General features: G+C 35.5%; 1 protein-coding gene across 2 annotated transcripts in view; it reads right to left on the bottom strand.

Annotated features, from left to right (window-relative positions):
• Positions 1–1,319: 1,319 nt before the first annotated feature.
• The window catches only part of LOC117323384 (1-phosphatidylinositol 4,5-bisphosphate phosphodiesterase beta-1-like), a 100,081-nt gene continuing 74,869 nt past the window's right edge, over positions 1,320–26,531 (bottom strand). For both annotated transcript variants that reach the window (XM_033878568.1, XM_033878569.1), the window contains 14 exons: positions 25,926–26,090; positions 25,629–25,728; positions 23,397–23,501; positions 22,992–23,089; positions 22,166–22,346; positions 20,525–20,539; positions 16,534–16,617; positions 15,075–15,190; positions 13,628–13,822; positions 13,198–13,209; positions 9,662–9,933; positions 8,790–8,847; positions 7,980–8,066; positions 1,320–7,525 (listed from right to left, as the gene is read on the bottom strand). In XM_033878568.1, the coding sequence (XP_033734459.1) occupies positions 7,427–7,525; positions 7,980–8,066; positions 8,790–8,847; positions 9,662–9,933; positions 13,198–13,209; positions 13,628–13,822; positions 15,075–15,190; positions 16,534–16,617; positions 20,525–20,539; positions 22,166–22,346; positions 22,992–23,089; positions 23,397–23,501; positions 25,629–25,728; positions 25,926–26,090 (1,587 nt within the window). In that variant the 3' untranslated portion in view covers positions 1,320–7,426. The remainder of the gene's footprint in view (positions 7,526–7,979; positions 8,067–8,789; positions 8,848–9,661; positions 9,934–13,197; positions 13,210–13,627; positions 13,823–15,074; positions 15,191–16,533; positions 16,618–20,524; positions 20,540–22,165; positions 22,347–22,991; positions 23,090–23,396; positions 23,502–25,628; positions 25,729–25,925; positions 26,091–26,531) is intronic.

Here is a 26,531-nt window from a genome sequence, read left to right as displayed (position 1 = left end):
TCTGGCCAGACTAACAGTACAGCTTTCTCTGGCCAGACTAACAGTACAGCTTCTCTAGCCAGACTAACAGTACAGCTTCTCTGGCCAGACTAACAGTACACTTTCTTTCTCTGGCCAGACTAACAAGTACAGCTTCTCTAGACAAGCTAACAGTACAGCCTTTCTCGGCCAGACTGAACAGTCATCGCTTTCTCCTAGGCCAGACTAACAGTACAGCTTTCTCTGGCAGACTAACAGTACAAGCTTTCCTCTCTGGCCAGACTAACAGTACAGCTTTCTCTTGCCAGACTAACAGTACAGCTTTCTCTGGCCAGACTGACAGTATAGCTTTCTCTGGCCAGACTAACAGTACAGCTTTCTCTAGTCAGACTAACAGTACAGCTTTCTCTAGCCAGATTAACAGTAAAGCATTCTCTAGCCAGACTAACAGTACAGCCTTCTCTGGCCAGACTAACAGTACAGCTTTCTCTGGCCAGACTAACAGTACAGCTTTCTCTGGCCAGACTAACAGTACAGCCTTCTCTAGACAGACTAACAGTACAGCTTTCTCTGTCCAGATTAACAGTACAGCTTTCTCTAGCCAGACTAACAGTACAGCTTTCTCTTGCCAGACTAACAGTACAGCTTTCTCTGGCCAGACTGACAGTATAGCTTTCTCTGGCCAGACTAACAGTACAGCTTTCTCTAGTCAGACTAACAGTACAGCTTTCTCTAGCCAGATTAACAGTAAAGCTTTCTCTAGCCAGACTAACAGTACAGCCTTCTCTGGCCAGACTAACAGTACAGCTTTCTCTGGCCAGACTAACAGTACAGCTTTCTCTAGCCAGACTAACAGTACAGCTTTCTCTGGCCAGACTGACAGTATAGCTTTCTCTGGCCAGACTAACAGTACAGCTTTCTCTGGCCAGACTAACAGTACAGCTTTCTCTGGCCAGACTAACAGTGTAGTCTTTCTCTGGCCAGACTAACAGTACAGCCTTCTCTAGCCAGACTAACAGTACAGCTTTCTCTGGCCAGACTAACAGTACAGCCTTCTCTGGCCAGACTAACTTCTACTCCACATCACTGAATACCATTATTGTATTATCAAGAAGTTCATGCCTGGTAAGAAACCTATTCCTGTCTATTTCAGTAAAAGAATACAAACAATTGCAATTTAACTCTCCTGCAACAAGTCAAACCCTTAATATGAGTCAGCTATGAAGCTGTATCCCAAAGGCAGTTATTTTTTATCATTATTTTAACAGTGTATCTTGTTTCTGAACCCCAATATATATTTTTTTTACTAGACTTATTATTGTTCCTGCAAGGGATTTTTATTTCATGCTAACAGAATCGATCCTTCCAATATATATATTTCGTTCAAACCCTGAACACTAATTACAAATGCACATATATTATCATTTATCAAAAAGACCAATACTTTATGTATGTGGAAGTTAATATTTCTCTGTCTAAATATATCACAATGGTTGTTATCAACTAAATATAGGCCTTTCACACTATTACAAAACACAATCACTCGTAACCAACATTAAACCCTACAGTTACTTTAATAAACATTTGAGACATATAAAAGAAATTATTTATAATACAAGAAAAGAGATGAAAATGAAACATCTTTGTCAGGTCGATTATTAACGGCAAAGGTAGAGCTGTGTACTGGTAAGACTAGAAAAGTTAGTAAAGGAATAGAATATAACATATATTTCAACATATACAACTTTCTACAGTTTATGTGTTTTGGCTAATGTTATGCCATATAACATGGTCAGTGAGCAATGAAGTTCAAACAGCCTCAAATTCTCTACAGTACGAAGAAAGATCCACAACGTCGCGGGCTAATATTAGTATAATCACTCAAAAAAAGACTGAATACATCATGGTATAACATTGCTATCACAAGGACGTTTTCATTTGAATGCAGTTTCATAAGTTTTCGAAATACAACAATTCTGGTATAAATCTTGACAGACCTACAAATGGCTCATCAGAAAAGGGAAAAAAATCCCAAAGTCATTCATAAATGAACAACACTGCTCCAACTAATCAAACAGCATTTAATGAAAGAGGCATAAGTCTTAACAGTATGAATAATTAGAGGAGTTTAAAAAGTTTTGTTTATGCGATAATGGTTTACAGTATACTGACAAAGATCTATACCAATTGTCAAAACAATATGAGAAGTTCAAGATCAATGTTTCTAAGCATGAAGAAGCCTTTTTACCTGCCAACATTTCTGACCTAATATGTACAAGACTATCTATGAGTGCTGTCAGATTATTTTGTACAGTTATCTTAAAGTGATATCCTAGTTGTACAGAATCACTAATTTACTCAATAACTTTAGTAAAATGTGTTAAAACAAGATTCATTACCTCTCACCTGAATATTTATGACCCGTTAATTTTTTTCTTCTTTTCCATTAAAATGGTTAAAATTTTCTCTATTGCATTTGGCAATTATTTGGCATAATATTTCTGAGTGAATTTGGTCTGTGCGTGCATCATACACAACCAGGCCCCGCTTGTATAAAGAAATCTTGACACAAAGTTTTATACTAGCGAGGCCAGGCATATAAAAATGGACAATCACATTGTACATATTTAAGTAATTTTGGAAGTTAAGTAATTAATATCAATAAACTTTAAAGATGAACTAAATTATTACTATGCCCAGTGGGTACTATCGGCTATATCTACATTACGGCTACCAGTGTATCTCCGACAGAGGTATGATATCTGTCTGGAAAACTTACATACACAACCTACTCTAACTGTACTACTGATGCTGTATAGAAAGTTAACAGGCTTAAAGTACTATTTTGAGTGATTTATAACTTTCAACTAGAAAGAAACAAATTTATTAATAACATTATATATATATAAACTATCCGAAACAGCCCGTCCGAGCTTTGTAGGCTCACTGCGGCAAACTAATACACATGGAATGGGGAACAGGATTTCACGGCTGATTTTTTGTGTCTCTAGAGGTTCAATATTTAATGTGACAGACAATGGACATTGTTGTATTGTGTCCTGTCTACAGATATTCTTGACTCACGTTTTTGTTACACTGCCTATTACAGTTACCTCCCCTTGTTTATCATTATGACTATAGCTCCTCATCTCATGAAAACAGCACCACTCCCCTCGACTACATGTCAGAGCTCCAATCGTAACACGATCAACAAACCAATAACATATGATTCGTTCTGAACACCTTCGAGCTACACTTGAGAAAAGTCCTAAAGAGTGAAACTTGACACAAGTTTAAGAACCAAATTCCCAAATATAAACACTATTAGAGTAAATATGATTATGTTTTGGCATAAAAAAACAAACATGTTGACACATATCCAGTAGCCCAGTGAATACTCACCAGCATTTCATCACTTGTAGCATTTATATTGTCTATTGTCTTAGTTCTACCTGTAATCAAAACACCTGCGATACTAACTCAGGCGTTACAAAATAAGAAAGGGAAGATGCATATCATTTTTGTTCTAAATAAATTCTTTGAAAGACCATTATTCTATTTCATTTCAACAAATTTGCAGAAAAAAAATTAGTACTTTCACATGTAAAACAACAAAACAAATCGACCGACATAAATCAATCATGGTTCTACAGTGGAAGTTATGAGAAAGTCACAAACACATACAATTCATATAAAATGAGATTTCTAAATAAAGCTAGTACATCAGACAGTTGGCAGTCTCACAGCCCCAAAACTGGTTCCCAAAAACTCACCAACGCGTTACTGATGTCAGTAAGATATTGTTATCAAAGTCACATGATCAGGTTATGACACCATTGGTTACCAGAGAGTCACATGACCAGGTAATGACTCTATTGGTTACTGGAAAGTCACATGACCAGGTAATGACGCTACTGGTTACTGGAAAGTCACATGACCAGGTTATGACACCATTGGTTGCTGGATAGTCACATGACACAGTAGGTTACAAGTCAACATCTGGCATTACATAACCAGGTTATGAGAAACACACACTGGTTGCCAGAAAATCATGCGACAAGATGCAGACATCAGAATAGACTGGTTATCAAGACAAATAACATAACTAGGTTATAGATGTCAGAACAAAAAAGCCATCTTTGTACCTAGTAACTGGGTTGATGGTCAGTTTGTTATGTTACCAGTTTAAAACCAGTGAGGTCAGCAACTGAGACACGAGGCATGTCAATTATACCACACAACTAGATAACAGGTCAGCATATCGCATAACTTGGTATTGAGGTCAGTGTGCCACATAACTAGGTTAAGATGTCAGTGTGTCACATAACCAGACTAAGCGGCCAGTGTGTCAAATAACCAGGCTAAGATACCAGTGTGTCAAATAACAAGGTTACAAGGCCAGTGTGTCATATAACCAAGTTAAGAGGTTAGCGTGTCACATAATCAAGGAAAGATTCCAGAGTCCTATAACTAGGTTTTGTAAGAGGTGAGTGTGTCACATAACCAGGTTAAGAGGTCTGTATATCACATAACCAGGTTAAGAAGTGAGTGTGTCAAATAACCAGGTTAAGAGGTGAGTGTGTCACATAACCAGGTTAAGAGGTGAGTGTGTCAAATAACCTGGTTAAGAGGTGAGTGTGTCACATAACCAGGTTAAGAGGTGAGTGTGTCACATAACCAGGTTTATAGGTCAGTACATGTTGATGTTGACAATATACTTCATAACCTTTTGTGGAGATTAACATACCAGCACTATGTGTCAAAAGCATGGTAACCAGGAACTGGGTATATCACCAACGTTACAGATAATGGCAGTTATCATACAATATATGCAATATCCATTGCCAGATAATGGAAGTTTAGACATTAAATACATAACCAGGTAATGGAAATTGTACAGGATATATATATAAACATATGTTTGACAAATATGGAAAAATATCACATAAAATTAGGGAAACATATTCAACAAAACAGTATTTGAAAAAGAAATATGCATATAAATAATAAAATCTGTACAATATTCTGATTCCACAGGTTGTTTACAGAATGATGACCTGTAACTGGCGTCCTCGAGGCCCTTGGGTCCAATCATTCCTCAACAATAACAGAGTAATAATCAACTTAAGATAATGTTCATGCCCACCTGTAGACATTATAACAACTCAATGACATTGTCAATGAACCACTTGCATACACAACAGACTTCACAACAAATGTGTGCATCAATGTTCTGAACTTACTCTAGAACATCTTAAAACTTTTTATACCTAAAGCACAATATATTATATATATATATAATTATCTTACTAAATCAGGTCGTAACATGGATAAAGAAAATCTAAAGATGATGGAATGTTATGAGGTGTATAGACAATGTTAGTATACCTCTGTATATGGGATATTTACCTAGACAAAAGGTCAACACAGGTCATTGTTTACGTACAGGTCAAAAAGCATGACTCCTCCGTGGGCCAACGAACATAAAGAACGGAGAAATGTGACCCTTACAGATTTTACAATCCAACTAAAATAAGGGCACCTATACAAAAATGACAAAACTGGTGTAAAAGGTCAACTTTATGTGTCGGTCTTTCTGCAGGGCTTGAAGAGAATCAATCTTTATTTTTAGTACTTGTAACAGTTCATATTGTCTATATTGTGTTCCATAATGCCCAATGTTTTTATCTGTGTTACTTAATGGCCTATACTCTGTCGAGTTCTGTAAAATCCCATACTTTGTGTTAAGTTCTATAATGGCCATTATTCATGTGTTAAGTTAATATAACGGTCCATACTTTGTGTTAAGTTCTATCATAGCCCATACTCTGTGTCAAGTTCATATAATGGTCCATATTCTATCAGTGTAAAGTTCTATGATGGCCCATATTCTATCTGTGTTAACCTCTATAACGGCCCAAATTTTATTACATGTAAAATTCTGTAACGGCTCATATTTGATCTGTGTTAAGCTCTATCAGGGCCATATTCTGTGTAAAGTTCTATAATCTGTGTAAAGTTCTATAATGGCCCATATTCTGAATAAAGTTCTATCACGGCCCATATTCTGTGTAAAGTTCTACAATGGCCCAAATTCTGTGTAAAGTTCTATAATGGCCAATATTCTGAATAAAGTTCTATCATGGCCCATATTCTGTGTTAAGCTCTATCATGGCCCATATTCTGTGTAAAGTTCTATAATGGCCCAAATTCTGTGTAAAGTTCTATAATGGCCCATATTCTGTGTAAAGTTCTATAATGGCCCATATTCTGTGTAAAGTTCTATCATAGCCCATATTCTGTGTAAAGTTTTATAATGCCCTATATTCTATCAGCGTAAAGATCTATAACGGTAGAACTACTATCAACTATACTTAATGGAAGCTGTACTGTGGTAGTGCATGTATCTTAGAGAACACAAAATCATATCCCTTACTCCACAAAGATTACATCCCCTACCAAAACTGTGATAAAAACATGTAGGACTTGTTCTGTAAATAAAGTGATTTCCAGAATGTGATATTCCACAGACCCCAAAAACAATGCTATATATATATATGGACACCACCGCAAGACAAAACACTTACTAACAGTTGGCTTTGATCACCATAACTTACATTACTGGGTAAAGTTTCAATATTCCACACTGTCCACAATGGTGTTGCTGACAAATTGCAGACTACAAAATTTTACCTCATTCTACCTAAACGTTCAAGACGTCACACATCATTATACAGATAGTCACAGTATTGTGTGGAACACACGGCACCAAACTCTAGTGTTTCGTCTGGAGCATTAAGAAAGACATTCAAGTATATTAGGATAATGATAACAGTATGTTGTAAAAGTGGCTATACTTAATTGTAAAACAATTTAAATGATTTACAATAACGAAGAGATCAAACAATGTTTTTTGTTTTTTTTTGTTTTTTGTTTTGTGCTTTCAACTTTGGTTAAAGTGTTAAGATCACGGACATCCCTTTTATTTATTTTTTGTATAAAAATGTCAATATAAAGGAGACAATGGGAACCTCTTTTACAGCATTCTGTTTCCACGTAAGACTGACAACCGCGACACTGTAATCCAGACCTAACAGTGAAGGGTGCCAATGGAAAGATGGCCACGATCGGGCGGAAAACGTAGTCACCAAGCCGAGAAAACAAATTGATCCCAGTAAGTTGATGATTTCCAATGTGGGTGATCCATTTCTAACGATGATTGCCAGAAAGTTCCGTTTCTTAAAAGTTACTAGTAAGTATAACCTCTTGACCATGTATTGATGGTTGCCAGTTTGGCCACATGGTTGATCCATTTGCCAGAATGGTCCACTTATCGAAGGTTACTAGCCCTTTTGGTCCATGTTTGGATGGTTGGGACCCCTGGCGTCACTGTGTGGCCTGGCCTTGAGTTCCAGGTCTCGTATCACAAAGCTAGTCATAATAGACCTTATAACTGGGTATTTTCTTCCACTGTCTCGCAGCCCTTAATCTGGGCTGTCAATTTTTCACATTTCTCCTCGTACTCGGCGTTCAACTTTTCTGGGGCCTAAATAATATAAAAGTTTTAGAAGATTTAAAACGCATTCAGCAAACCTTTCTGGGGCCTAAATAATATAAAAGTTTTAGAAGATTTAAAATGAATTCAGCAAACCTACAGGCGATACAGAAAATCTGTTAATCCAAAGCTATTCTACGACATTCCACATGAAACAAAATAAAAATCGAAAACAGAAATTACAAAAAACCATTTCAACTCTGCTGAATTGCCTTCTAGTTCAAAGAGCAAATTGGACAGAAATAAAGAAAGTTGTGAAAATGTCTTTTTAACAGTTATAATACATGTTATTCAATAGTCAGCTGACAGGGATATATTGGAAAACTATCTGAAATAATTTGATCCAAATGTGGAAGTCTGTTGAGTAACTTATGGAACTGTTGACAAATAAAGAGACTCAAAAGACATTCTTTGTTGTTCTGGTGGTTTTATTGTAGATATTTACCTGTAGTCTCTCTTTCTCAAACTCGTCCACAATGCCTTCTAGAGCTTTGTTCAGTTCTTCTGTCTTCTTGGCAAGTATATCACTAAGCTGTCAACATAAATACACTTACTGAGGCCACTGACATAAAAATTAATATTATAGTCTGAAAGGTCTATTGTAATCAGAAGTCATGACAACCATCATTATAGTATCCGGATACATCTGAGGGTCCAGATATCTGGATATGTCTGAGGATTCAGATATGTCTGAGGATCTGGATATATCTGGAGATCTGGATAAGGCTTAGTACATGTATCTGGATATGTCTGGTGATCTGGATATGTCTGAGTATCCGGATATGTCTGGGGATCTGAATATGTCTGGGGATCTGAATATGTCCGGGGATCTGAATATGTCTGGGGATCTGAATATGTCTGGGGATCTGGATATGTCTGGGGATCTGAATATGTCTGGGGATCTGAATATGTCTGGGGATCTGAATATGTCTGGGGATCTGAATATGTCTGGGGACCTGAATATGTCTGGAGATCTGAATATGTCTGGGGATCTGAATATGTCTGGGGATCTGGAAATGTCTGGGGATCTGGATAAGTCTGGTGATCAGGATATGTCTGGTGATCTGGATATGTCTGGGGATCTGGATAAGTCTCATATGCAGACTACTGATAATGTACATATTTTAGTGGTTATCTTACTTTTGAGCTTTTTACACTAAACCCATTCACTTTTACAGAATTTAGGACCAAATGAACAAGAAAGTGTCACCAGAACAAAAGTTATAAAGATATACTGAAACTTTGGTGCAATTACCTTCCTTCTTCGTTCTACCACTAAGTCTACATGCTTCTGCTGCGCTTCGCGTCTTCGTCTGAAAAGAGGGAAGGAAATAATAGACTGGAAAATCAACCGTAAGATCAATCAGGATAACTGTTGTTTTAGGACTATCTACATATCTTAATGGACAGTGGCCAGGCAAGTGGCACTTTTTATTGAGTATAAGCTCCACAGCAATCAAGTATGTCAGAACAATAATAAAACATGGATCTATTCCATGGATGGGTATATATCAAGTCTACTGTATGAATTTCACTGGCTTACATTCGGCAAGCCTCCTGCTGACCAGCCTGCAGGCACTTACACTCGTTTTGAATATTTTAAAATACTTATATTTTGCATGAAGGACTTATTTTCACGTTAATATGCCAGGAGAGTCAATCACAATTCAAATCCTTCACGATAATTTCTACGAAAATAATATCTATTGATGGTGACCAAGCTATCGGGTACAGATATATGACTCTTGAAGTGTCCATGACTCTAATACCGGTCGTTCATAATTCGTGAATCTTAAATCATTTCTGGATCAGCGTTTACGAAATTGTGTATTCATGAATATGTCTGAAGAGGAAAGTTCATGAAAAGCAATATTCATGAAACCTAGGTGATTCACAGTAATATTCCTGTTGATGGAACAAACCGAGCTAAGATTCTATAAATCAGTTTCACAAAGAAAGAAAGAAAGAAAGAAAGAAAGAAAGAAAGAAAGAAAGAAAATATACTTTACTTATTCTACAAAGGTGCGAGGGATCTTGTGGGAGAAAACCAGAGTACCCTTAGAAAATCAACATGGTCTGGCAAGTGATCCCAAACTTTTTAAAATCAGATTTAGAATACTGCTTTACCTTGCTCTTTCCTCTTTATCCTTGTACTGCTTGCTCATCTGTTTGTTATCTTTTTGCCGTGAAGCTTCCATGTCATCCGTAAGCTTTTTCACTTCAGCATCATGGACGTCACTGAGCCGCTTGAGGTGGTTTTTGTGGTCCTGGTCCATGATTTCCTTGAGAGCTGTGTACAGAGGCTCCAGATGGCGCTGGTGTATCTCCAACTCGGCCTGATAGTGCTCCTTACTTATGGAAACAAACATATCTGTCTGTGTGTCCCGCAAATCCTTGTGCTACAACAACAGCAAAAGGCCCAATGTTTCCATTTTCTACTTTGCAATTAATGTGTATTTCTACAAAAAACTTTTTGAAATTTCATAATTTTCTATTTTCCTTGATCATTTATTAATGTTTATTTATCTATAATTTTATTTAACTCATGGATGTATAAAAATATTTTTTTTGGGTAATAATTGCAGATTATTTTGAAAAAATTAAATACAAAATATCTTTTCGATAAATTCAAGTCGTAAGTCTTTTGATTTGAGAACAAATTCAACATAAACAAATCATATTTCATAATTTGCAAAACCATCTTGAATTAATCCGGATTTATGTATTCACACTGTGTGCCGATTATATATGATATCCATATACAAATGTATATATTTATTTTCTAAAAGATAAAAAAGATTAGATATTAATTTTCTTCAAACCAAAATTCTATTATACACAGCCAAATTGATGTTAAGTGTCCTCAACAGTGGATAGCTGCTAATGTTAGCCTATAGATTACCTACTATGATCTGAGAGACAGTATGTTAGCCTATAGATTACCTACTATGATCTGAGAGACAGTATAAAATGATACAGGAGATGAAACTAGCTTATACACATGTATTTACTACTCATCAATGAAAAATTAGGTCAGTTTACTAAAACTGGAAACCAGAAATACATGTAGCTCAATATAGGGCTACACAGAAAAGGTAATTTGCATATATTTATTGAAATCATACAGATGTAGAGTTAATTAATTGCAACAACTGTTCAAGGTAAGAAATATCTGACTAAAAGGGAAGCATGTTTTTTTTTTTTTTTTTTTTTTTACAAAACTCAGTTTGTCATTAACAAATTATTCTGCTTTAGAAATGATCAATTATGCAGGATACCACACCAATGTTACAGGTAGGTTAAGAAATATGTTGTATGTTCATCAGTAGTTACCAGGAACCCATAGTAACCAGTTTCTTAGTAAGAAAAGGTAACCAGCTGTTATTATAGTAATCAGAAGTAACCATAGTAACCAATATTTTTAGTAACCAAATTTAACCAGCAGTTAAAATAGTAACCAAAGTAACCATATAAACTAGTACTTTAAGTCACAAAAGGAAACCAGTTGTTATTATAGTAGCTATGGTAACCATAGTAACCATTGTTTTTATATAGTAACTATGGTAACCAGTATCTTTATAGCAACCAAATGTAAACAGCTGTTACCATAGTAACCAGAAGTAACCATAGTAACAAGTAATCATCAAAGTAACCAAAAGTAACCAGCAGTTTCCATTAGTTACTTATAGCAAAAACTGTAACCAGTAATTATTATTTTATTATTATTTTAGCAACCAAACCAGTAATTATCATAGTAATAAATGTAACAAAAGTAACTAACAATCTCCAGTTAGTTACCAGTGGAAACCAACTGTTACCAGTAGTAACTAACAGTTTCCAGCAGTTATTACAGTAACCAGTAAATCTCATAGTAACCAAAAGTAACCAATATTTCCAAGTAGGTATGAATGATACCTAACTGTTACAAATATCAACAAATGATATTCCATGCATGAAACTTTTTCTATTTCCAAGACAGAGATATTACAGAGTCCAGAACAACTGATATTGTTATCCTCAGAGTAAATTATGGACCCAATTAACAGACACATAACAAGTTACACAGTAAGTACAATCTCATTACCGATTGTGATATCAGAATTTGATAATAACATCTCAATACAAACAATAAACTTGAAAATGGTCATAAAAACATATCTAGCATGCATTCATAACCCAGAATGACAAAATAAATTTGAATGGGCTGCTCAATGCGATTTCATTATTTTCTGCACATATCTGGTAAGTTTTGCTTGTATAACAGTTCAATGACTATTTCATAAAAAATTGCAATGTGTATTGCAGAAGTGCAGCAAAATAACTACTTATTCTACCTTTGCTGAACTGAAGATTCAGCAGATTTCAATGAGGTGAATAGAAAGCAATTTTCTGATTGGTCAAAAACAATTTTTTTTTCACCACTATCATCTGATGATATCATCATCATGTTGATAATTTCTTATATTTCACTAGTTAAAATGTAACAAAAAGATTATAGTCTTCATGAGGCAACATTTTCAAAGTTGTCAAGGCAGAATCTGGTTAAAATGAATAAAGATTCTGTATATTTATGGTAACTGGTTATGCTGAAGAATATCAACTTCTGTATAATACATAGGTATGCTTGATGTAGGAAAATTCTGTTGCAGTGATTTGGAAAGATACGAAAGCATTAGGCACCGATTTGATCTTGCATTAATATTTTGACATGAAGAACCACTAGCACCCACCAAGTGTACCTCACAAAAACATGGACAACCATAAACACATAAAACCATGGACAAAAAATAGAACCATTTCTCCTCAATGCAAAATGAAACTGGTAAAATAAGATTGAGCATTCCAAAAGGACTTTAAACATAGCCAATGAAAAAAGGAAATTAAATCATATTTAACATCTAAGGTCCATGCAGTTGGATGCATTTATAATTCTTGAGAGTTGTAGAGGTGAAAGGACATGTCTTTATTGACGAATGCACACTGTACTCATGGAAAATGGTATATCAGTGGACACAGTACTACACACACATCAAGATGTGTTCAGTAGTAAGCAAACGAGACGGAGGTTTCACTTGACCTCTGACCTTCGATAAAGAATTTGACATTGACCTTACGGAAAGAGTCAATACAAATCTCATGTTTTATAAACCCTCTAGGTGTGAAGTTTATCAGGTTAAGCTCATGTGTGAAATACGTCATATCATGTGCGTGAGTATGGGCAAGGACGATGTGACGTGGAAATTGGAAGACATACTCGGCTGACGGGAGTCAAACTGGATGTACAGGAAAGGCAAGTGTTTTCAGGAGGGATGAATGTGAAGTGGTTCAGAGCAAATTTTGTTACAAGACAACTTCAGTTATTCTTTTTTTTCTAAAATGTCATTTCCTTAAGCATTGGTATTGTGCCAGATTATACAAAATATTGATGTAATCCTTGGCAAGCAAAAATCAAAACAATCTAATGATTAATTACAAGGAAAGATAAAAGGGAATTACAGAAAGAGGAAAATATAGTTAGCAAAAATTTGTAAAGTAATAATAAATGAAGCAAGAAGAAATGAAAACTGAGCCCTGCCTAGAAGCGTACGGAGGTCAGGGCTCAGTAAACCAAGGTTGCTAAGCCTGTATTGTGATTATGCCACGCAAATCCTCAGAACTTTTACCTTAGACTTTTGCTAAAATAAAAACAAGAAGATGTTGCATTTCAGTTGAATAAATTGAAAAATAATGAATTTTGTAGATTTCTTATGTTTTCTTCATTGGATAAAATCTGGTTTCAGGAATCACATTCTGTTCTTTTTATTCAAAATGTTTCAAAAGGTCATAGTGACTCATTGTGTCTTTAAAACTAACACCCAGTGAAGCCAGAAAACCAGTAAGAAAATGATAGCCTGTGTCTGTCATTAAGAGACACCGAAAAATTTGAGTTTCGAAAAAAAAAATCTTGTTCCATCTAATACATTTTAACAAAGGTTTCCCTGGCAACCATTTTGTGACCTTTATGCAGAACCATTTTGATTTTGAGAACAACTATGTGAGGATCCTTACTTAGCCTGTAAACAAAGAAACCAATGATTATAGAGCGAGGTATACCTCGACCTCATGGCCAGTCAGGAGGTTATCGTATTCCATAGAGGTTTTACGCTCCACTTCGTCTCGGTTTCCATGCTTTTTGGCCTTATCTAGCATTTTACTGTTGGTCTTCTCTAGGCTCCGTTTGGCCTTCACCTGTGTACGTAACAGTTTATCCACCTGTGTGTCATGTACCTCCTTAACGCTTTCTCTCACCTGTAAATACACAAGCTCTTATGCTATACGTCTGCTCGCCACCAACACCGTACCACATCTCACACCTGTGGTCGCCTTGCCAACTGTTTTCACAATACTGATATAAGATGATTAAATGCATGAACATTTTAATATTCTTTGAAATATGCATCATTCATTGTGTTGGAAACAAAGAAACATTAGTTTCTGATCAATTTATATAAATATTAAATAATTGTCTCAATAGTTATCAACATTGAAAATCAAGTAGCATACCCATCATCTGGTGACAAATACAGCTACTGGGCAGCAAGAGGCATCATGAACTTTAGTTAATTATTTAAAGGTTTACCACCTACACGACTCCGCCTATTGTAAGGTTTCGCCTCACCGACTATAGACATTGTTCTGTCGACTTTACTTAATAACTGGTTTGCAATCTACACGACTCAACCCACTACTCGGTTTCGTCCCACCGACTATAGACATTGTTCTGTCGACTTTACTTAGTAACTGGTTTACCATCTAAACGACCCCACCTACTGCTAGGTTTCGTCTCACCGACTATACTCACTGTTCTGTCGACTTTACTTAATAACTGGTTTATCATCTACATGACTCAACCCACTACTCGGTTTCGTCCCACCGACTATAGACATTGTTCTGTCGACTTTACTTAGTAACTAGTTTATCACCTACATGACTCCGCCTATTGTTAGGTTTCGTCTCACCGACTATACACACTGTTCTATCAGTCTACTCATGTACTCCTCTGACCTCATTATATACCCCTTTCATTCATTCAGGGCCAAACATGATGTTCCTGTTAAAGAAGTCCTGGTACATGTTTATTGTTACTGGTTTCTACTTTTTTTTTTTTCTTTGAACAAATTCAAGAAGGAAAACCGGTTTTGAACCCCCACCCCCCAACCCATCCCCTCAGAAGTGTCCAGTGACCAGTGTCCATCATACCAGTAAATAACCCAATGAGAGGTCTGTACTTTGTACATCTTTCTCAAGGAAAAAACGACAGTGCTGTGGAATAGAATTATTATATAGTATGTAACACTGACAAATTCAAAGTCAGAATAAATGTTCAAACATCATGGCAAATCTTTATGTAAAAGTAATTTTACTATCTTATAATTAAAATTTAAACAAAAATCAAAACAGTTTACTATTACACAATTTACTAAGAAATCGAGCATGTTACTTGGTATAACACTACTAGGACTATTCTTCCATAATAGGCTCAGCCTGAAAACATACATACTTTTTCATGTTTCTTTTTTAGAGATTCTAATTCTTTGTCTCGTTTACTCAGAGCCTTTAAGAAGGGTTTCTGTTGTTTGAGCTCCTCTACACATGTCGGTTGTAGGATGGCTGGATCTGTAAGATAAATACATATCTAGGTGTAATGTATAGGAGGGTTAAGAGTTTTGTATATCATAATAAGAAAAAAATTCAACATGAAACGCTTTGCTATTCATTTAACTTGTCTAAAGAACAACTAAATTAATCACCCCATGAAATCAACCAAAGCTACATTCAATCCTTAAACGAGTTTGGACTGTATACATACCATTGAGTTTGGACTCTATACAAACCATTGAGTTTGGACTGTATACATACCATTGAGTTTGGACTGTATATATACCATTGAGTTTGGACTCTATACAAACCATTGAGTTTGGACTGTATACATACCATTGAGTTTGGACTGTATATATACCATTGAGTTTGGACTGTATATATACCATTGAGTTTGGACTGTATATATACCATTGAGTTTGGACTCTATACAAACCATTGAGTTTGGACTGTATACATACCATTGAGTTTGGACTCTATACAAACCATTGAGTTTGGACTGTATACATACCATTGAGTTTGGACTGTATATATACCATTGAGTTTGGACTGTATATATACCATTGAGTTTGAACTCTATACATACTTTTGAGTTTGGACTCTGTACATACCATTGAGTTTGGACTCTATACAAACCATTGAGTCTGAACTCTATACATATCATTGAGTTTGAACTCTATACATACCATTGAGTTTGGACTCTATACATACCATTGAGTTTGGATTATATACATACCATTGAGTTTGGACTCTATACAAACCATTGAGTTTTGACTCTGTACATACCATTGAGTTTTGACTCTACACATACCATTGAGTTTTGACTCTGTACATACCATTGAGTTTGGACTCTATACATACCACTGAGTTTGGATTATATACATACCATTGAGTTTGGACTGTATACATACCATTGAGTTTGGACTGTATACATACCATTGAGTTTGGACTCTATACATACCATTGAGTTTGGACTCTACACATACCATTGTGTTTGGACTCTATACATACCATTGAGTTTGAACTCTATACATACCATTGAGTTTGGACTCTATACATACAATTCAGTTTGAACTCTATACATACCATTGAGTCTGAACTCTATACATACCATTGAGTTTGGACTCTATACATACCATTGAGTTTGGACTCTATACATACCATTGAGTTTGGACTCTATACATACCATTGAGTTTGAACTCTATACATACCATTGAGTTTAGACTCTATACATACCATTGAGTTTGGATTATATACATACCATTGAGTTTGGACTCTATACATACCATTGAGTTTGAACTCTATACATACCATTGAGTTTGGACTCTATACATACCATTGAGTTTGAACTCTATACATACCATTGAGTTTGGAGGTGGCAGCATTAATGCCATTTTCATTGTTGATACTGTTCACACTACGTAGTTGTGTCTGGCTCACCATTCCTACAAAGTTGGAGGACAATTATCAATTTGACAGTTTAAAGGAAAAAGAGTTAAATCTAACAAAACATAAACATGCTTGTTGAATTATTTACATGGTCTGGCCATCCTGTGCTATTCACTGCTTACTGATCTCAAAACAATATGTATTGTAGGGTTGTCAAAATTACTACAGAAATCTTCTAATAGGTTACAAATAATCTATTTTGACCCACCTAATATCCATTGATAAATTGATACACAAATTAATACTAATTACTTTAGAAAAACATGTCAATGTCTGAGCTAATCGATAGTGTTGCTTGACGAAAGTACATTGACGAATGTCCAATCTTTAAACATGAACTATGAAAGGTTTTTTTTTAATTTTCATTTATTAAGGCTCTCCATCAAGATGTTTCCAGCGTGATTTCCAAAGAAAAATACCAAGTATGTACTACACTCAAATAAGTGAGATTTCAGTCTGAACGAGAACATGTCAGAAGATCACTTTGAGACCCCCGGCCCTGACCCCCTCCCTTCTAACTCCGTTCTCTGGGTATCGACAGTCTGATAGCATCAACTATCAAAGAAAACTCTCATGTTGTGTAATACATTTGAAATTTACTGATACAAACTGCATTTGTTGCGTCTGGTACAATAACCCATTGTTGAAGATTACAACAGATAAGTGGAACTTTGAGTAGAATTTCAAGAGAAAACAACTATTATGTACTGTGCTGTTATATCCAAACAAACGAGATTTCAGTCTGGATGAGAACATTTCTAAGTTTGAATTTCTTCTGTTAGGTAATACAAGTTACATGTTCAGATAAAATCTGTCTTTATTTCTTGTCTGATGACCCAATGTCGATGATCAACCGGTTACTCCGTAAAAAAAAGACTAGTTTGACAACCCTAATATTCCATACTATTTCTTTTATATTTGACATGAGCATACTTAAACCTGTGTTTTTTTAGCCATGATAAAACTGACTGCAGTGTCTTTAAACAAGGAGTGGCAAAATGCTATACTGTTAAACAAGGTCTGATGACAGTATACAGGAATTACAAACCACACGATCATCACACTGGCCAAAAACTCTTCCTTTTCTTATGATAACCACTACCTACAGTAGGAGATGAAGAGTTCCTAAACCAGCCAGCAGTCTGTTTTACCCCATGCCTAATATTTCTCTATAACGTATGTGATACATCTTGTTTCGGAAAGGCAATTCTATGTTTTTTTGTCTACATAATACTCAAATCAAAAAGAAGGATTTTACTATCTCTACATAGACAACACTGCAAAGATTTCATACAAAGGCATGCATTTACTGTAGGTCTAGTTAATCAAATAGGCTAAGAAAAATAATAAATGTGTTTCTGCTAAAATCCCCAAAAATATACTGTAGGTAGGTTTGAAAATCTTCTTATTTGTCGTGTTTTTTTACTATGGTTGTTTAGACAACAAATCTTGAATTTAATAGCATTTTTCTTGAAAATGGCGAAAAAAAGATTAGTACAAAAATACCAGATCGATATGCCTGGTTAGCAGAAACACATGCATTTTTTATGCTCTTACATCGGCAAGAGATAATCTAACAATACACCACAGTATTCAAATCAAGAAAGTTTGATTACCGGGGTATATAGGGCTAGTACCACTACGTCGTCTAAACCAGACAGATACCAGTACAAACTACAGAATACACACTAAAGTCAGTCGTTACATTCCTAGCTAATCAGGGCCCAGTTGTTCAAAATAGGACTAGCTTAATCACACGATTGATTAAAACATCATTTTTCCTTAACTTCAAAACCTGTGTGTAGGTATTTTTTTAAATAATCAGGTAGGAGGAGATTGAAGAGTGCCATAAGTTCGTAACATTTTAGTTATTTCTACTATTAATGATTTTATCAGGATTTTAAAACTGTTGTTAAACTTCTATTAGCATAATCACCTTTCGAACAAGTGGGCCCAGGTGTTTGACAAGGCATATTTTACTTTCTGATTTTTATAAGCTGACATGGAACATGAGACTGTACTTTACTCTGCTAAATACCTCCATAACAGATTTGTCTTGCAGCAAAAGAATCGGTCATTAATAAAAAGAAATAATTAAACTCAAAACATCAACACTTGCTATGATAACAGACTCTTTTTGGGAGTGACTCCCTTTAATTAATACAACTGAAAATTGACCAATTAGAAGTTGGATTTTCTTCTCTGCATTAAGACAAACTCATACACTATATGACATCATCTTATCATAGAAGTCTAATCAAGGCCTAATACACTTCCTCAATTTGTTTGTTTTATTCTTATTTAACTCAATATTCATCACAACCTTGTTGATGTAATGAGGTTCTACTATGCAAGCAAATCAAAGAAAACAGCAACAGCAAAATACAGTAAGTTTAAAACTTCATCTTCACAGCAAATTCATTAAATATTCAAATGTTTTCAAAAAAAAACTTAAATAGGTTATCCAGCAACTATCCACTTTTCAAATATTTATTCAGAAGTTTAAGATAAACTTGCAAACAGGTTAGTGATTTATATTAACAACAGAAACCTAATTCACTCATTACTTGTGGAATAGTGCTAGTGTTAATCACTGGGTCAAGTTTGTGAGGAAGGTGAAAGTGCATGACCTGGTAACTCAATAACGTCACAACTTTGAGCAGTTAAATTCCGTTCAGATTTATATGGGTTGATTAATGATATTTACCATCACAGTAACAAACAAGTCTAATTCAAGGCAAAGAAATGAACTGGATTTGTTTGAGGAGTAGAGAAAAACATTATCATGGATCAACCTCATATGATCTGGGAACTCGCTCTAGGGCATCTTCTTCATGGACAGATACGACCTTGACGTAACCTTGACATAACCTTGATTGTAATCAGCTTAGTAGATATGATCTTGTGTCAGACAGAGAAATGATGTACTGGACATGAACTGGGAGTTACTACGGTACTTCAGAATAAATGTATATATTTATAATATTCATAATCGTGACTTTTATGGGTATAACCATGACTCTACTTGGTATCATATAATTTTACTCTAGTTAGGGATTATGACCTAACTCAAATGGGTATGACCTTGACTCAGTCGGTATGGCCTTGACTCTAGTAGGTATGACCTTGACTCTAATTATTATGGCCTTAACTGAGAATTAAGATGTGACCTTGGCTTAGACAAGGTATCATTGACTTAAGCAGGAAAAGTATGACCTTGACTCAAATTGATATGACCTTCACTTAGAATTAAGATGTGACCTAGGCTTAGACTAGCTATCATTGACATAAGTGAGAGCTCTACTCTGAGATTAAGGTGTGACCAAGGCTCAGACTAGCTAGCATTGACGAAAGTGAGAGCTAATCTCTGAGATTAAGGTGTGACCTAGGCTCAGAGTAGCTAACATTGACAAAAGTGAGAGCTCTACTCTAAGATGTGACCTAGGCTCAGACTAGCTAACATTGACAAAAGTGAGAGCTCTACTCTAAGATGTGACCTAGGCTCAGACTAGCTAGCATTGACAAAAGTGAGAGCTCTACTCTAAGATGTGACCTAGGCTCAGACTAGACAGCATTGACACAAGTGAGAGCTCAACTCTGAGATTAAGTTGTGACCTAGATTTGGACTAGACGGCATTGATTTAAGCAGGAGAGTATGACCTGGACAATATAGAGTAACCTTGAAGTTATGTCTAGATGGTATGATATCAACCCGAACTGGATACATTTTAATTCGATTTAGATTCTAACATTAATGTCCTTATCATTTAATGCACAATGATGGTAAACATGATGGAGTAGCGTTAGGTGTGTGTTAGAAGAGGAGAACTGTTAGCTGGCTATATGTGATATACTGTAACTGATTATATACTGTGCTAGCTACGTAACTGTAACTTAACATACGATAAAACATGCGATCTGTGGGGAAGAAAAAAAAATGAAAATATTAAAACATGCAAATCAAACAAATATCAGAGACAAACAAAAACAAGGAAATATTCTGGCTAAAACAACAAAATAAAACAAAATCATATAATCCTGAGCCACAATGCTTTACTAAGGGGTACAACACATTTTATCAAAGCTTCCCATGCCCCTCACAGTACACAAATTAAGGTAAAATTTCATGGTATTCATCGAGTTATAATTTTCAACATTCTAATACATATACGTAATGAACCACAAATGGCAGGATACATCCACATTTTAAACAGTAACACTACACTTAAATGTACTACTGAAAACAACTGTCAGGCAAACACTTTAGTTCTTTCACCCTAAAATACTATTTGTGCAGATGCAAAGTAGTCTGTGACCTGATAATGTAAATCATGCTGACAACACAATACCATGCACCTAACACGAGTAACAACATACAATATCCCATTCAAGTTAAAGCAGGATTGGTGAGCAAATTTTGTCTACAGCTGTGGAAGTCTACCTAATCAGACAAAATTTTGTTTAATGTCCAAGTTATTGAAAGAAGATCTCGTCCGCTTCATGGTCTTAAAAACAAATTTCCATCAGAAAGTTTTTGCTAATTCATAAATTATGTCGCCCTTTGGTGACTTTGAATATTGATCTCAAAACTACTGTAGACATATCCATTTGGGCACGATCTATTTTTAGCATATAACTGAATTTTTATGATGAATTGGCACAACCACAGCACTTATAATAGAAAACAATATATATCAGGTGTAATTATCATTTATCCGAAAGCTTCCAGTGTGAAAACCACTGAAATAAGACTAACGGTAAAATAAGTACCAAGTTATCTCAAATTTCGCTGGCAGAATTCGATGTTTTATGTAGTGGGTAATACCAAAATGAGAATCGTACGAGATCCAGCTTTTCAATAGATGGTCTATGCTATCACAACAGCTGTGTACTTCCATGTCTGTACTTGACAAGACTACATATAAAATCAATGTTAAACAGAACCTTATCATTCATCGACTGCTGTTAAAAAGTCTTCACATGAAAATTAAGTATACATAAAAGTGGCTGAAGTGCTTGAATTAATCTCTTACCCGGTAATTTACTTTTCTCAAAAGTCTATTCCTGGTATTCAATACGGAACAATTAAACTTTTTGTACAGGCGAGGACAAAAACATTTCATACAGGCCTTTTCAACATGCACCAATGTCCACTCGGTTAAGCCGCCCCTTCTTCTTCTGAAGGGGGCCACCATTTTTTCCAAGAATTTCTTACTTAAAATGGATGAAATATGCTAAGCTTTTATAATAGAAGATGCTTTCAGAAGATTGAAAACATGCTATGTTGTAGAAATTTAAGGCAAATAATTTTCATAACACATGTTGTAAGATTACATCATGATTAAGCCAATGTCTTGAGAAGAATAAACAAATATTTATGTTGACATATTGGGTCAGACATACGTATACAGACTACATATTTGGGACAGATGTCCTCTTCACATAGAGACAGACATTGATATCTAGGGCAGACATGCGACCACACGTTCTATAATCCCATCTACAGTTGACAAATGTCCGACTACTCCCTCAGCGTTGACCTACCTGATGGGCTGCTACTGTCCGAGCTGCTGCTGATCTGGGGTTTAATTTCTGCATGTGAGGTTTTGCTGGTGACAGGTTTCTTATCTGCCTTCTTCTCTGGAATGGGGTTGACCGTACTACTACTGCTGTTTTGACGGGAGACATCCTTCGGCCCATCGACAGAGCTCTCCGACACTTCCATCTGTAGGTTATCACAAATATTCTTGTCAATATTTTTTCCATAAAAAGACAATTCAGCGAACTACAACCCACCCACAAGATGTAGGTCAAAGGTCAAAGTGTAGGTCAGCATGATCTACTTTTGGTAATGATACACTGCTTCACATAGGTGAACCAATGTGCCAAGCAATGTAGAGGAAACAGAGCAGAGAAGTATTTTCTTTGATGTAAGTCAAAGGTCACATTGTAGGTCACAGTGACCTATTTTTGATATATGACACACATACCACTTCACCAAGGTGACCTCATGCCCTGAGTTTGAAATTCCAGTGACAAGTAGTGTATGAGATAGAGCCCAGACAGACGGATGGACAGACACAGTGTATGGGATATAGCCAAGACAGACGGATGGACAGACACACCACAGTCCTATAGTCCCCTCAGTTTCTGATGGGGCACTTATTAGTGTTTTATAGCAAAAAATTATCAATACTAAAATCATCTGAACACATTATAACATATTTATTCAATTTTATACGCCTTTAGTCTAATATGTAATAAGATATTTTGAAATAGAATCGTGGTCACAGGTAAACCATATTCTCCCAAGAATTGATAAATTAAATCTAAATATATAAAACAGTGTGACAAACATCGAAACACATACGTCTTCATTGTCCATATCTTCTAAAATCTTCAACTGAGCGTCACGCTTCTCTAGCTGTGACAGGTACTGTATAGGGTTACTTAAAGCCCATGTGAATACTGAAACAGGCAATAACATCTTCAACGTAAGAATAAAGGTCAGCATTGTAATGCTACATCCGAAATCATTCCATCATTATAATCCTTCAACAACAGTTTAAGATAATTTATAAAAACCTTCAACAAAAGTTTAAGCAAATTTATATAATTCATATAATCCTTCAACAGTATAAGCAAATTTATACTCAAATATTACGATATCTTCAATTTAATTCATCCTAAACATATTCAGTACAAAAACTATATGTTACAATATTTTCAGTATCATTTATAGTATATTCAATATGACAACTATGTGAGCACTTACTAGCGAACTGGTCAGACACATAGTCCATAACATTGATGTAGACAAACAGACTTGGTAGTAGGAGGGGCAGGTTACATTCATTCCTGAGTGGAAGATGGCGATAACCTGCAAATATATTGACATATATATAACATAGTAACACAAATGACGAAGTAAGACAACTTGATGTCTCGTGCCCTGACAGGCCTCGAACTCCCAATCTACGTTACCTGACCATCTAGCCAGAAATACCAGCAGCTGTATAAGCTGTGCACATCCAGGAAGAAATACATATATTTATCCATTTCTATATAAAATACCTACTGATCCGAGTAATCACTTTTATCTCATGGATTGATTTTGTAATTTCACATCCAAAATACAATCACGTGACATGCCAAACAGACATCCCTTGCATTTTGATATTTTGTACAGAGCTTTCATTGAACTTTGAGAGCACAGGGACTTGACACAAATTATCAATCCACGACCCATATATATACATTGTATAAAACATAAATATATACTTGACTGCTGTTTGGGACCGAGTCAAGACCCTGTGTTTGAGAGTAACGGTAATTTGACTCACCAGAAACAGTTTTGACATGTGCTTGCTAGAGCATGACAATTTGACATAGATTTAAATCTAATCCATTATAGTCTTCAGATATGTAATTTGATTTCTGGAATTCCTAAATACCAAGGATCAATTAAAATCCATGTTTTTGATATTCCTAATTTGACAAACTCTCAAAAACTCAGAAAGAAAATATGCTCAAAATTAAATAAATCTTTAAAAACACTTAAAATCTTGAAATTTTATATCTGAAGAAAGTGAAGTTGACAAGTTCTCTAGTTCAAACCATACATTGTAATTTACAGCCATACAGTGTAATTTATAACCATACAGTGTAATTTAGTCATACAGTGTAATTTACAGCCATACAATGTAATCTACAGCTATAAAGTGTAATTCACAGCCATACAATGTAATTTACAGCCATACAGTGTAATTTACAGCCATACAGTGTCAATTTACAGCCATACAGTGTCAATTTACAGCCATACAGTGTAATTTAGAGCCACACAGTGTAATTTACAGTCATACAGTGTAATGTACAGCCATACAGTGTCAATTTACAGCCATACAGTGTAATTTACAGTCATACAGAGTAATTTACAGCCATACAATGTAATCTACAGCTATATAGTGTAATTTACAGCCATACAGTGTAAGTTACAGCCATACAGTGTAATTTACAGCCATACAGTGTAATTTACAGCCATACATTGTAAGTTACAGCCATATAGTGTAATTTACAGCCATACAGTGTAAGTTACAGCCATACAGTGTAATTCACAGCCATATAGTGTGATTTACAGCCATAAAGTGTAATTTCACAGCCATACAGTGTAAATTCACAGCCATACAGTGTGATCTACAGCCATAAAGTGTAATTTACAGCCGTACAGTGTGATCTACAGCCATACAGTGTAATTTACAGCCATACAGTGTAGTTTACAGCTATACAGTGTAAATTTACAGCTATAAAGTGTAATTTACAGCCATACAATGTAAATTTACAGCCATACAGTGTAAATTTACAGCCATACAGTGTAATTTACAGCCATACAGTGTAAATTTACAGCCAAACAGTGTAATTTACAGCCATACAGTGTAAATTTACAGCCAAACAGTGTAATTTACAGCCATATAGTGTGGGTTACAGCCATACAGTGTAATTTCACAGCCATACAGTGTAAATTCACAGCCATACAGTGTGATCTACAGCCATAAAGTGTAATTTACAGCCGTACAGTGTGATCTACAGCCATAAAGTGTAATTTACAGCCGTACAGTGTGATCTACAGCCATACAGTGTAATTTACAGCCATACAGTGTAGTTTACAGCCATACAGTATAAGTTACAGGCATACAGTGTAATTTACAGGCATACAGTGTAATTTACAGCCATACAGTGTAAATTTACAGCTATAAAGTGTAATTTACAGCCATACAATGTAAATTTACAGCCATACAGTGTAAATTTACAGCCATACAGTGTGATCTACAGCCATACAGTGTGATCTACAGCCAAAGTGTGTAATTTACAGCCATACAGTGTAGTTTACAGCCATACAGTGTGATCTACAGCCATAAAGTGTAATTTACAGCCAATCAACATACCAGGATGCAAACCATAGTAATCTAACGATTACCAGAAATCAACTTCGTTACCTTAAACATCTTACCTGGTCTTAAACCTTGAACAGGTAGAATCCTATGCCCTAACATTTTGTTGTTCTCATCAAATGCAATAATTCTTATCACAGCTAAATTTGGAAGGACGACCTGTTAGAAAAGGAAAGATTAAAAAACATTACATAATAAATACCTGTAACTGTGATGTATTTACCAGCAATACTTAGAAAACTACATATCTGTTACAGAAAAATTGAAATTAAACTCTTTGAATAACAAGATGAATGATTTTATTATTTTAAGACTGGTGTCCCAACAATACTAGATCTGATTTTTTAGTTTCTTACCTTTTCAAACACAAAGGGTTCACTAGAGTAGACCGGGTTTATTCCATTGTTTTGTACCATGTTGGTTTTGAATTTTTTCCTGACAGTATCTGTGGGGAGCCCATACATTTCCACTTCCACATAAGTACCTATCTTCTTTTCTGACAGGAGAGAGCCAGAAATTATCTGTTGAGGAAAGAAGAAACATACATGTAAAACAGCAAATATTGCTGGAAATGACCTCATTCCTTAGTCAAGTCAGAATGATAGTGATGCATGTAAGGTTCATGAAATCAGATGAAAACTTTTCAATAGTCATGTAAATGTGAATTCAACCTTGAAAGTATGATCTTCATTTTCTACCCCTCTTCTGAGATTAATGTCAGGACTAGATCTATTCTGTATTGCAGGAGTCATCGATGATGCAAAAGATGCTTGACCTTATAGATTACCTTGACAACGACCTTGGTAACAAATCTCAAGGATGTGTTGTAGTACTGACCTTGACAACGACCTTGGAAACAAATCTCAAATATGTGTTGTGGTACTGACCTTGACAACGACTTTGGCAACAAATCTCAAGGATATGTTGTGGTACTTTACCTTGACAACGACCTTGGCAACAAA

This window comes from Pecten maximus, chromosome 3 (assembly GCF_902652985.1).
Source record: "Pecten maximus chromosome 3, xPecMax1.1, whole genome shotgun sequence".
NCBI lineage: Eukaryota > Metazoa > Mollusca > Bivalvia > Pectinida > Pectinidae > Pecten > Pecten maximus.
Note: the sequence above shows the minus strand (reverse complement) of the source record. Positions and strands in the feature narration are given on the sequence as shown.